Source organism: Fringilla coelebs (assembly GCF_963513975.1).
Source record: "Fringilla coelebs genome assembly, chromosome: 6".
Classification (NCBI taxonomy): domain Eukaryota; kingdom Metazoa; phylum Chordata; class Aves; order Passeriformes; family Fringillidae; genus Fringilla; species Fringilla coelebs.
In genome coordinates this window covers 34720762-34731970 of record NC_140034.1, presented here as the reverse complement: position 1 = coordinate 34731970, position 11209 = coordinate 34720762, and the positions used below count along the sequence as shown (strand labels likewise).

At 45.1% G+C, this 11209-nt stretch overlaps 1 protein-coding gene across 1 annotated transcript in view; it reads right to left on the bottom strand.

The window, feature by feature from the left end:
• Positions 1-717: 717 nt before the first annotated feature.
• The window catches only part of TTC9 (tetratricopeptide repeat domain 9), a 28008-nt gene continuing 17516 nt past the window's right edge, over positions 718-11209 (bottom strand). Inside the window, exons 2-3 of the mRNA XM_084207633.1 lie at positions 6650-6832; positions 718-1513 (exon numbers count right to left, since the gene is read on the bottom strand). Coding sequence (XP_084063759.1) covers positions 1434-1513; positions 6650-6832 — 263 coding nt within the window. The 3' untranslated portion in view covers positions 718-1433. The remainder of the gene's footprint in view (positions 1514-6649; positions 6833-11209) is intronic.

The window sequence follows — 11209 nt, the reverse complement described above, 5'->3', positions numbered from 1 at the left end:
CTGAGGGCCAAGTGAAATAACTCTGGCTACACTCACTTGACACTGACCGCCATGGGATGAAACTACTCATGTGTATCCTGCAACTGGGAACATGTCCCTGTCGGCCATTACTGGGGCAAGTCACACTGAGAATTATTTTTGTGGCACTTACTGACCCCATTATTGGCATTTTCAGAAAAGAACCTGTGAGCCAAGGAGACAGAGCTCTCAGAGAGGATCAAACTGCTGGAGAAGGTCAAAATAGACCCTCTGGGCTGCCAAATAGGCTCCAAAGCTGTTGGTCCTACCCTGTTGTCAGCACCACATTCTCCTACAAAAGAAAAAAAAAACAGGACACAGGAAGAACCAACACAAGGTGGGAGAATCAAGACCTCAATCCAATGTACTAATAATACTTAGCACTGTACATCACTGTACTGTTACTTACAAACATGAACTGATACATCCTCACAACACCCCTGCGAGGTAGGGAAGTATTATTATCCCTAGTGTACAGATAGGGAAACCGAGGCACCAAGAGGCTAAAAGTGACTTGCCCAAGATCACACAGCAAGGCATTGGTAGAGCCAAGGTAAGAATGGAGATGTCCCTTGTTCCCCACCCCATGCTGCCCCCTCCCTAGATAATGTTGCCTGTCTGGACATGGGGAACCGAAGAGGCTCCTTTGAAAAGCAATGCCCAGACTCGTTGCCTATGAATAATTTTTATTTGCCTTTAATGAATTATTTCACAGTTTTCCCCTCACACTGTACACCATGCTTTCACAGTCCATTCAGCATTCTGTGGTGGCCCACAGCCTTCTCCTCTGGCACCGGGACAGCTCTGCAGGGGGTTCATAGGGTGCTCTGTGCTTTCATCAAGAGGATGTTTAGAAACAGTTTTCATTGACATTAGACTGGGAGCATGTGAGCTCTCACTGGAGACCAATAACACACACTGGAGAAGCAGGCAGAGGGAACTGATGGTAAAAAGGCATTTGCTGTTCCCTGTGGAATGACCAGTGGCTCTCTTGGTTTCTTAGCTCTTCCAAGCTCCAGTGATCACTCAGAGCAGAAACCCTCTGTCTCCAACTTGCCTGGTCAGGAAATTGTTGTTCTGGGAGTTGCTTCCCTAATAGGTAATAGGCAGTCAGTTCAGGACCAGGCAGGTCCCCCAGCATTGCCTACTCCAGGTGTGTGACACTGTCTGGGAACAAGGCTGGCTGTAGTTGTTGTGCTCTTTTGCCACGGGGAAAGGGTATTACCATGGTTGGCAAGCAGCCATATCCAGCATCCAAGTCTCTTTCATTTCAAAACTGGTATTCAATGAAGAGCAAGGGAGAGTGGATGGATGAGGAGATGAGGATGAGGCAGAGCAAATGGGAAAATCCACCAAATGAGCTTCTAGGAAGGAAATGTTCCCCCTTGGACACTTCAGCTGAAGTGGCTTCATTTTCACAAGGTTTCCTTCTCTCTCTGGGAACATCTGCTGAGCTTCATCTCTGTCAGCTGGATGTATCGTATGACATTGGTATCTGCAGGGAAAGAACACACAGAGGTATGGTGGTTACACAACTCCCTGTGGCAGACAGACAGAATGCACCTTCATCCTTGGGACATCACAGGGGAGCAGGGCTCCAGCGCTGTGTGCTGGAATGGCACCAGTCGGAAGGGGCACTGAACCAAACCGAAACCTTTGGCTTTGGAAAGCGTGGTCTGAGTTGCACTCGCCATCCCTGTTGCTCACAGTATTGCCTCAGCTAGTTTTTACTTTCTCTCTGATTACGCTTGGTCAGCACAGCTGAACTCGCACAGCTGAAACTATCCAGGTCATCCTTGCCTGTATTTGTGGAATGACACACCTCTGTTGGCTTCTCTTCCTGCAGTACCTGCATGCAAGTCCCTAAAAGCATTTTGTGTATGATTATGCTCTGCCTTTTCACTCTCCCACTCTGTTAACAGCCTATTCTACTCTTTTCACATTTTTCCATGATGAATAGAATTGGGAAGAGCGTCCTTCACATTGTCTTATACCCCTTCTTCTCTTAAATTTTCTGCTTGCATGTCCTTCCACCATTACACTCTTTCTGCAATTTTGTCGTATGCTATATGCTGCATACTGCCGTGTCTGTCTTGTCTAATGAAGTTCCTAGAGGTACAGAACCACTGATCCATCCTAGTAGAAAGCTGTGATATCCCAGCACTGTGCAGGTGATAAACTGAGCCTTCTTGTTCCTTCCAGAATTTCAGAGCATCAACACACCACAGAGACTATGTGAGTTTGGGCTTATCTCCTGGCCTCAGCCCTAAGGGAACCTTATTCACCCTGAATCACAGGTTGATCTAAATGAGTATGTGACTCCAGACAGAGCCAATGATTCTGCAGTCATGGTCAATCCTCTCTTAAACCAAGCTGATTTCTATCATGAGGAAAACTTCACACACTCATGGCACCCACAAAGTGGCAAAAGCCATGTAGTACCAGAAGAAAGCAAGTAAAACCACAGCCACTTTTCACTTCTGTATTGATTAAAAAATGGTTCTTTGCTCAGAGCCTTGTTCTGACAGCCAACCAGGGTCAGCTTTGCCCACTGAAGTTATTAGATCCTCAGACACCAATCAGAAGTGCAATGCAGTCCAATCAGAGGACAATCTTGTCTCCCCCTCATGCAAACTGCAATGTGTTCCACAGCAGGTAGGGAAATGAGAAGTGCTTCAGCTTTCGAAGTGATGAACAAATTACTGGGAACATGTCCAGCACTAGTGAGGGTGAGTATTGCACCCCCCAAAGCAGTTGTGGGTGCAAAGCTTCCTTTAAAGATGAAGACATCTCCGTTGTGCCCTCTGCCAGTGCTGAATCAGTGCCAGACAGATTAGTTTTCTGCCACACAGAGCTATCCACAAACATGCCACGGGGCATCTATGGGCCATGGCCATGCTGTTGTGACTTCTCAAGTTGTCTCTGGTGAGATGGGTCTCCCTGCTGAGTTTTCTGCAGGTTCAACTACATCATTCTAGGCACTCCAGAGGGTGGGATTCAGTGACTAAGCTCCTTGACCTATTTGGAACATTTTTAATGAGCTAAGAATTCTGCTGTTGCTTCTGTCAAACAAGATGCACCAGCATCCTGGGCTGTTTATGCATTAGCACTTCTTACCAGTCCAGAAAATTTTAAAGCAGCTTTTTAAAACAACTGAATTATTTCAGCTCTGCAGCCTCCTGGAATGAAGAAATTCAGTTGAGGGGGTAGTCCTGAATTTTAGGCTTAAAATGAAATTAGTGCAGTTGGCTGACTTAAATTGAAATGAGTGGAGGGCGGGACACACGGCCTAAGCAGGGTCCTGCTGTGCCGCCTGCATCTCACTGTGACCTCTGCTCTGTGCCTTCTAGGCTCTGATGGGCTGTGTTCTGGGTACACATCCCCACCACGGAGGTACATGCTTGGAATGCTTGCCTGGTGCAGGTGAGAAGGGATAACGGTGGGCATGTCAGGAAATCCCACCTGTCTGGGCCCACAGAGACTCAGCATCTCACCGAGGGGGTAGAAGTGGGCTCATAATTGGGAAAAGCTTCCAGCCTCCTTTGGCGTTCAGGAAAGTTAGTGACTGCTGACGGCACAGCTTCACTCACCTGGGAGATTTCAACATGCCTGGGAAGCCATGGGCAAAATAATTTGTAGCCTGACAGAGGGTGGGATATGCTCCCATTGCAAGCTATTCAAAGATCTCTCAGGCTGGTTTTGGCATGTTTTACTTCCTTTGTGAGAGCCATTATTTTACCAAGGAAGAATAATGAGAGCAGCACTCTGTTTATAGGAGTGGAGCCCTGTCTTTGTCAAGTTTTTTCTACCAAATAGTATTGCACCGAACTAGCTCTGCCTGCAGAAGCATTTCAAAGTTATGTGGAAATGTTAATGAGAAGACAGATCCACTGATCTCTCAAAAGGTGATCCCCATTGGCTGATGTGGAAATAAGAAAGAAGAACTCAGATAAGGGGTCACACCTGTGCAAAGAAATACTGCTAGAGCTCCTACGGGAATGTGTTTTCTGGCTCTTAGGACTGTGCCTGTGTCTCTCTGCAGAGTGGCCTAATGCTATTTTAAAGGTCATTTCTGCTTCCCCTGCAGCTTCAGAGCCCAGTTGCTTATCTGCTGTGCAGACACCATGGCCTGGGTTTTGTTCCCAGGATTTCTGAGTCTCAGGGGTGCAGGAAGGCAACACCTGAGTGCAGCCGTGAGCCCGTGCTGCACAGCACAAAAAAAAAATCTGGTCCGGGTAGCCTGTGGGATGTCTGAACGTGGGCTCCCAGCACAGGGACAGCAGGGACCCCTGTTTGACATTACCAGGCCATTCCCAGCTGATGGTCTGGTCTCAATCCCAGTCAGTCCCTGCCCTGACAATGCAGCCCCAGTGGGAGAGGGCTGAACAAGGCTTGCAGCAAGGTGCATGTTTGGCTGCATATGCTGCCTCAGCATCTGTACACAGAGCTCATGGAGGGTCCTTGCATGCTCTATATGACTTAACAGCGGCCTCCCTCTCCCTTAGTAGGAGGGTTATACAACTATCTCATGTTATTTCAATCTGCTTTTGTGATTTTTGTATGGAGGTGGCACAAGAAATCAGGCCAAATCCAACCTTCCTTCACCCTGGGCAGATAGTGAATAGCCATAAGGGATCGGCTGTGCTGACAGCCCTTTAGAACACTAAACCCCTTTGCTAACTAATTCCTCTTTACCATTCAAAAGCTCTCCCATCAAAGAGAATAACTGCCAGTGATTTGTGCCAAAAACATTCCTTATTAGAAAAAAAAAAGAACACACAGAACATGACTGCAATAATAACCAGTGAGCCTGGTGAAACCTCAGATAAAGGAAAACAATCACACTTTGCAGATGGAGACATTTGAAGTGGAGACAATGACTTATTCCAGGTCACATAATAATTCTTGATAGTGCTACCAAATTCTTATTACTGCATTTTAACAGCCACATCCTTTCTTACTGTACATATTCAATTCTTTCTCCCTGAATGCCCTTCAAGTTTTCCATAATCATAAATAAAACAGTGGAACAACAGCCTTGAATGGTCTACAAATAACAGGAAAGAGTCTGATGCAGAGCTGAAGGCCAGAACTGGGTTTTGTATACATTAAGGGCCTTTAGGGACACTTTCTGGTATGTTTTTGTAGCAAGTGCTATTTGAAGTTGTTGCTGTTGAATAAATTAGTATTTATTTCAAGAAGCAATGAGGAATACCAAATAAATAGTATCATAAGGAGGGGGGTGGTAAGGAAGCACAGAAACATATTTAAAAAATGGAAGCTAAGCTGTTCAGCTAAAATAATTTTTTTCACATCTGAATCTAGTCAAAACTTCAAGGTTAGGATAACTTATTTTCCACTGACTACTTTTCTCTTGCATATGCTTCTCCATTTCCTGGTTCTGGCAAGGGCTGAAAGCAGAAGGGCACACTGTAAACTAAAATAGGCTAAACTGAGCTTTGAAACACATTTGCTCTGGGAGTGTGGGGTGCACAGCTGTGCTGTCAGACTGCCCGGAGCCCATGGCCAAGCACAGCAGATGGGACCAAGCACCCTTAGGGGAGATGGAAGAGGAAGGGGATCCCAGCACACTCCCAAGCACATCCTCCCTGATGGTCCTCCAGGGCACAGCCACTGCAGGAGCCCTGCAGGGCCAGTGCCTGTAGAGCATCAAGCACAGCCAGCTCCAACAGCCTCCCTTCCCTCCTCTAGTTCAATGAATATCAGTTTCACTGTGCTCCACCGGGACGCAGGCTTGCCCCTCTTTCCCACCCAGTTCTCACTCTTCTCAGATTCATATGAAGAGCTGCTCTGTAGGATTTTCTTTGCACATGGCTTCCATTTTACTTTCTTGAAATTCTTTAATTTTGAGTTCTACAAAATTCCTTTCTATTTAAAACTACAGTATTGTTTTATGTCCCTATGATTTCTGAAAAATAAAAGCATCATCTCTGCCTCACCCTCATCTCTGGCCTTTCACCCACCTTCTAAGGCTGGGCAGGTTAGCATGGAGATGGTTGCTCTGGCAAGGCTCAGTTGTTTGGATATATAATTTCATTGCTGTCCCCAAATGAACTGTATGGTTTTGACAGATGGATGACAGATACTTAACAAGGAATTGGCTGATTTCATGGCAGAAGCTGAAGCATCCTGATGAATGCTTTGTGGGTAAATGTCTGTCTCCTTGATCAAAGCAGAATACTAACCCTTTACTGAGATGGCAGAAGGCTACTGAGGATGACAGATAGTCTCCTGGCAATTGCTAAGGGGAAAAAGCTTTTTCTCAGAGAGTCAGAAAATGTAATGGTTGAGGTACACTTTTTCCCTGCCCTGCTTTCTTCTTCAAAAATAAGCTAGTGAGGAAAAGAGAGGCAGGATCCTCTCCACACCCTCAGCGTCTTCTTCCAGGTCATGCTGCAGCCTTGGCAGCAGTTAATCTTTGGGCACTGTGACCTTGCTGCACTACCCACGAGTGCTTGAAGGGGAGTCCAGGCAAGGACATACAGTGAGTCATGCATGCTCATCCCTGTGGAAATCAGTGCAATCAAGTCAGGGACAGATGACATCTCATGGAAAGAAACACAAAAGCACTCAGTGCAAAGCCACATCATCCCTGCTCCCTTCTCCATACCTGTCGGCTGGCGGGATCTTGCTTCTTTCAGGTAGTAGAGGGCCTTGTTGAAGTCACCCAGGTGGTAAAATGCCACTCCCGATCGATAGAGCGCCTTGAAGTTCTCGCCTTCCTTCTGCAGCACTTTGAGGCAGTACTCCTTGACCCGCTCGTAATTCACCAGCTCGGCCTGGAGCAGGCAGGCTGCAGGGCATGGGGAGGATGACAGACAGACAGACGGGAAAACATTAGTGCTGGAGTTTCCCCTGCTCTTGCAATGTGCAGGGGAGAGCAGCTTAGGTGAGGGAAATGACTCAGCCTCGTGATTCAGAAAGGGATTGTTTGCCAAACCCGATTGTTCCCAATTTAAATACCAATGCTTCTATTTTTGGCATTGCAAAGCAAAGGGATTGTGTTTACTCCCGGGAGACACATAGGCACATGAAACACTGGGGGAGAGAGGGAGAACATAAACACCCCTCCACAGCTCTGGAATGCTACGTGGAAGTTGCTGGCTTTATTTGTTGTGAAATCGCTTCCTGGACTGAGCGCTGGAGCTCTGAAAAGTACAACAAGGTGGACTAACAGTTATCCGACAAGGAAAAGGGGGATAAATTGGATCAGATTTCGTATTTGGCTTAATCCAAGGCTCTTAGGTTTAAAAATAATATGTAATTGCCTCTTATCCAGGAGATCCTGTACAGTTTTGCTATAGGCAATGACAAGGGGCTGGAATGTGCTGTCAGCAAACCATAAACACCTGAAGTTGTAGTACAGGGAACAAATGTGCTATGCTGCCTGCTTTCTGCTAAGCACTACAACACAAGTTCATTCCCAGAGGTGAGTCCTGCCAACTTCCTAAAGGAAAAAGCAAACAGTAAATAGTACGTTGAGAGTTCTGTGTGCTGAAGGACGTTTGTTGCATAAATGTCTAGGAGCTGAAGCAAGTGCCCATTGTGAGTTTCCCACAACCAGGAGTGAAATAAAGAGGAAAGGGGAAGATCCCTGAGCTACATTTTACAGCTGTGCTCATGGCTTTCTGTAGTGCCCACTCCAGTGGGCTAAATCTCATACAGGTGACCTAAGCATTATGAATGGCTTGGGGAACACTGACAAGAATAGGACATGGTGCAGTCACAGTTCTAGGGAAATAAAGTTGTGCTGCAACACAAGCCCATCTAGTGCTGCAATCCAAGACAACTTCGAGAATGACACTATTTGGGGAAGGGAAGGCAGAATGCCACTGCAAGGTTCAGTTCAGAGGCTGGCAGTGTCAAGTGCCAGGGCATAGGGAGAAATTTCCCATCGCAGGTGGTGTTACTCAGTGTGTCTCTGGCAAGGAGGAGACTCAGTGCTCCTGGAAATCCAAGTCATCACAGGTCAGGTGTCACCAATGAATAGCCAGACTTCGTTTCTTGCATGTAACTGCAGCTGAGAGGATATGGTACTGGGTCAGAAATATGATGCACTTCTTCATCCCCTTTCCCCATACCCCAAGAGTAAGCCCTACAACCCTTTTTGTATCACACTTTACTTCATGAGAAGGAGGCTGGATAGATGACCTGAGATTCCTTCCAACCTAAATTAGTCCAAATCTATGATCACTTAATGTGGGCAAAACACATTTCTAACCCAAATACACCTTCAAAACTTAAACAGCTTACTGGGAACAATCATAAACACGCTTCTACCACCAGAGCACTGGTGCTAGAGACAGTTTTAACAAGGACTGCAGAACTAGTCCCACTGCAGGTACATTAAGTGACAGAACCATTACTAACAAAAGCTTTGTTCCATTTGCTTTAATAATGGAATGTCAATATATATACTAACAGCTCCTGCCATTATGTGCATAGGTATTTTGAAAGATTCTGATTTGTTATTTGATTGCCAGTTAAAAACCACATATGTTTCTAAAACCTTAGTGGCATTTCCTTATCCAGAGTTTGTCCCCTTCTATTTGTCATACATTGATTTTTCTCGCTGTGTTTCTAATGGAGCTTGAAATGACTGTGCCTTGTTTTTCTTTATTTTTTAAAGCTATTGGAAAGATGGCTGTGTAAATTTACTGCTGGCTTCACTGCCCCGGAAACAGGATTGCTTTGTTTATCTGCTGACCAGCAGCAGCAGCAGTAGCTTTCTGCACACTGTCAATCTGAGCCAGCTTTTCACATCCTGTGGAACTGCCTTTCAGAGCAACTAGGGGGTGGATTTCAGTTTCTCTGTTCGTTTGCTACTTGGTATTTCCAGTGAGAGTCACAGAAATGACTCTGGGAAAAATGACAGGTGGTCTATTCACGTATATTAACTCAGTAATTCCATACTGTACTTGCTTCATGTATTCATTGAAAACAGAAGAAAAACTCTCCCACATCCTGCTATTTCATAAACCCAAATGGGTTTCCAGATATCCAGCTGGGTTCTTTCTGTGACTCATACTCACAGTAAAGCTTCTGCAGGGCATCCCCGCTAACTGTGCACGTGGCAGGGAGAAGTCAGCACCACATGGCCAGCAGGAGAGACGTGTGTTTATCTGAACAAACAGAGCAGATGGATGTGCAGGAAGCAGTTCTGTTGGAAGAGTTGGCCACTTGGAGAGCCACTGTTGGAAGCGGCTGTTGGAAATGAACCTGAAGGGAGTATCTCCCTTATAAATATTTGGACATGCGTGCTTCCAGTTCTTGGTGGCCTGAAATGATCTTCATCTACTGTGATCCAATGAAAATACTAAGGCTGTTAGTAATTCAGCTTTCAGAAATGGAGGAGACATGGAATCTTTCTACTTCTTACCTAATTCAGTCAGGGGAGAATTGTTTTGAAAATGTGTTGTTTTCCTAAACAGACATGTAACTCTGGCTGGGAATGTTTCTTTCCCACATCAAACACCTTATCACACTCCTAATTCCATATTAGGCCCCCGGTGAATCCCTCTGAGGAACAGAGCTCACTCAGATCAAATCTAGAGGTTTATCCAGATCATCCTCCTGCTTTCTTGAAACTGAATGGGCTTGATCCTACACAGAACCAGCTCTAGTAACTCTCTGGTGATTAGAAGGGTGCTCTTTACTTGCAGAGGCAAAGTATAGTTGCCCATTCCCCGCAGGTCTTGTTGTCACTGTAATACAGCACCTGGTGATTACATCTCCCCCACTCAGAAAGGTTGCTTACCCTGCTTCCAGCAGCATGTGACGGTTATCCATCATATTTGGTTATCATTCTCAGTTTGGCAGCTAATTCATTGTCTCAGCTTAAGCAATAAGTAATTCTTAACTTTTAAGCCTATGTACGTCACATAGTGATGAAGAATCCCCATCTGCTGTAAAATCAAATCAAATCAAATAAAAGCCATCTTGAAACTACTGGGTGTAATGTGCCTTGGGAACAGGCAGAAGGTTAATGCTATTAGCTCCAGAGGAGGGGCCCTGTCCATCACGCTTCCCAACTGACTGCTGATGTTTAAGCAAGGAAATAGAAAATGTGGCTGTTTTCTTCACAAGAGTAATGTTAAGCCCAGATTTATACATTTTAATTATTGGATTCAAATCTATGCCAGCCAGCTCCATTTTAGAGGTGCAGTATGGATCTGGTACCAGTAGATAAGTGAGCGAATTTGTATAGCACTGTTCAGCACAAGGTTGAGCAAAACAAAGATTAAAGCACCTGTGGAGCCAAAATCAACACCTTTAATATTTACCAGCAGCTGTGGCGAACAATGATGGGAAGTCGTAACTAAAATCCTGGCAGTTGAGGGGTTTGGATTCTGCTTTATTCCACCCTGAAATAATTTTGAATTTCACAGTATCTTTCAGGATGCTATCTAGGCTTGACAGGTACCAGTGACAAGGGATCCATGACAGCTTTTTTGTTCCAAAGGCCAATAACTTTAATTGTTTAGGAAACATCACTACATTTCTATACTGATTTTTGTCTGGCTTCAATTTGCTAGCTACACATTACCCTGAAAAGCCTAGGTATCCAACAATGTGTTGGTACTTTGAGACTCTGATCAAGTCCTTCATCTTCTCTTTATTAGCTTGTATAAAGTGGCATCTGGAATCTCTTACTAAAAAAAAAAAAAAAAACCACCTTATTTTTTCAGCTTTCCTTTCTTCTATAGCTATTCCCTGAGCCCTCAAAATGAAGTTCAACTGAAAGTGCTGTCAGTTAGCGTCTTACTACAGAAACCTCTTCTGTGAGAATACCTCTGCAGGTTATGTAAAAAACTCAGTTTGGCCCTAACTTTTGGCTTCTAATTTTAGCTGAGCTAAAACCTGAGTCTGGGAGTAGCATGTCCAGGCTTTAACATGGAGATTTTGAACAACAACATCGAGAGACTTGCTTAGTAGCTGGGAATTATCACCAAAGGGCAAATCTTCATTCCAGAACAATTGTCCAGAAATATTTTATACCGGTGGCTAAATTCCCACTGTAGGTAAAGCTCAAGGCCTATCCATGTTACAGAACACTTAAGAGAGTGGGCTGAATTGCTGTGCAAGAAGCATTAGGGCTGTGCAAGCATCCCTTCCCTGTGGCATGTTCCTTGGGTTCAGCACACTGAGATGAAAATGCCTTTGCCTTACG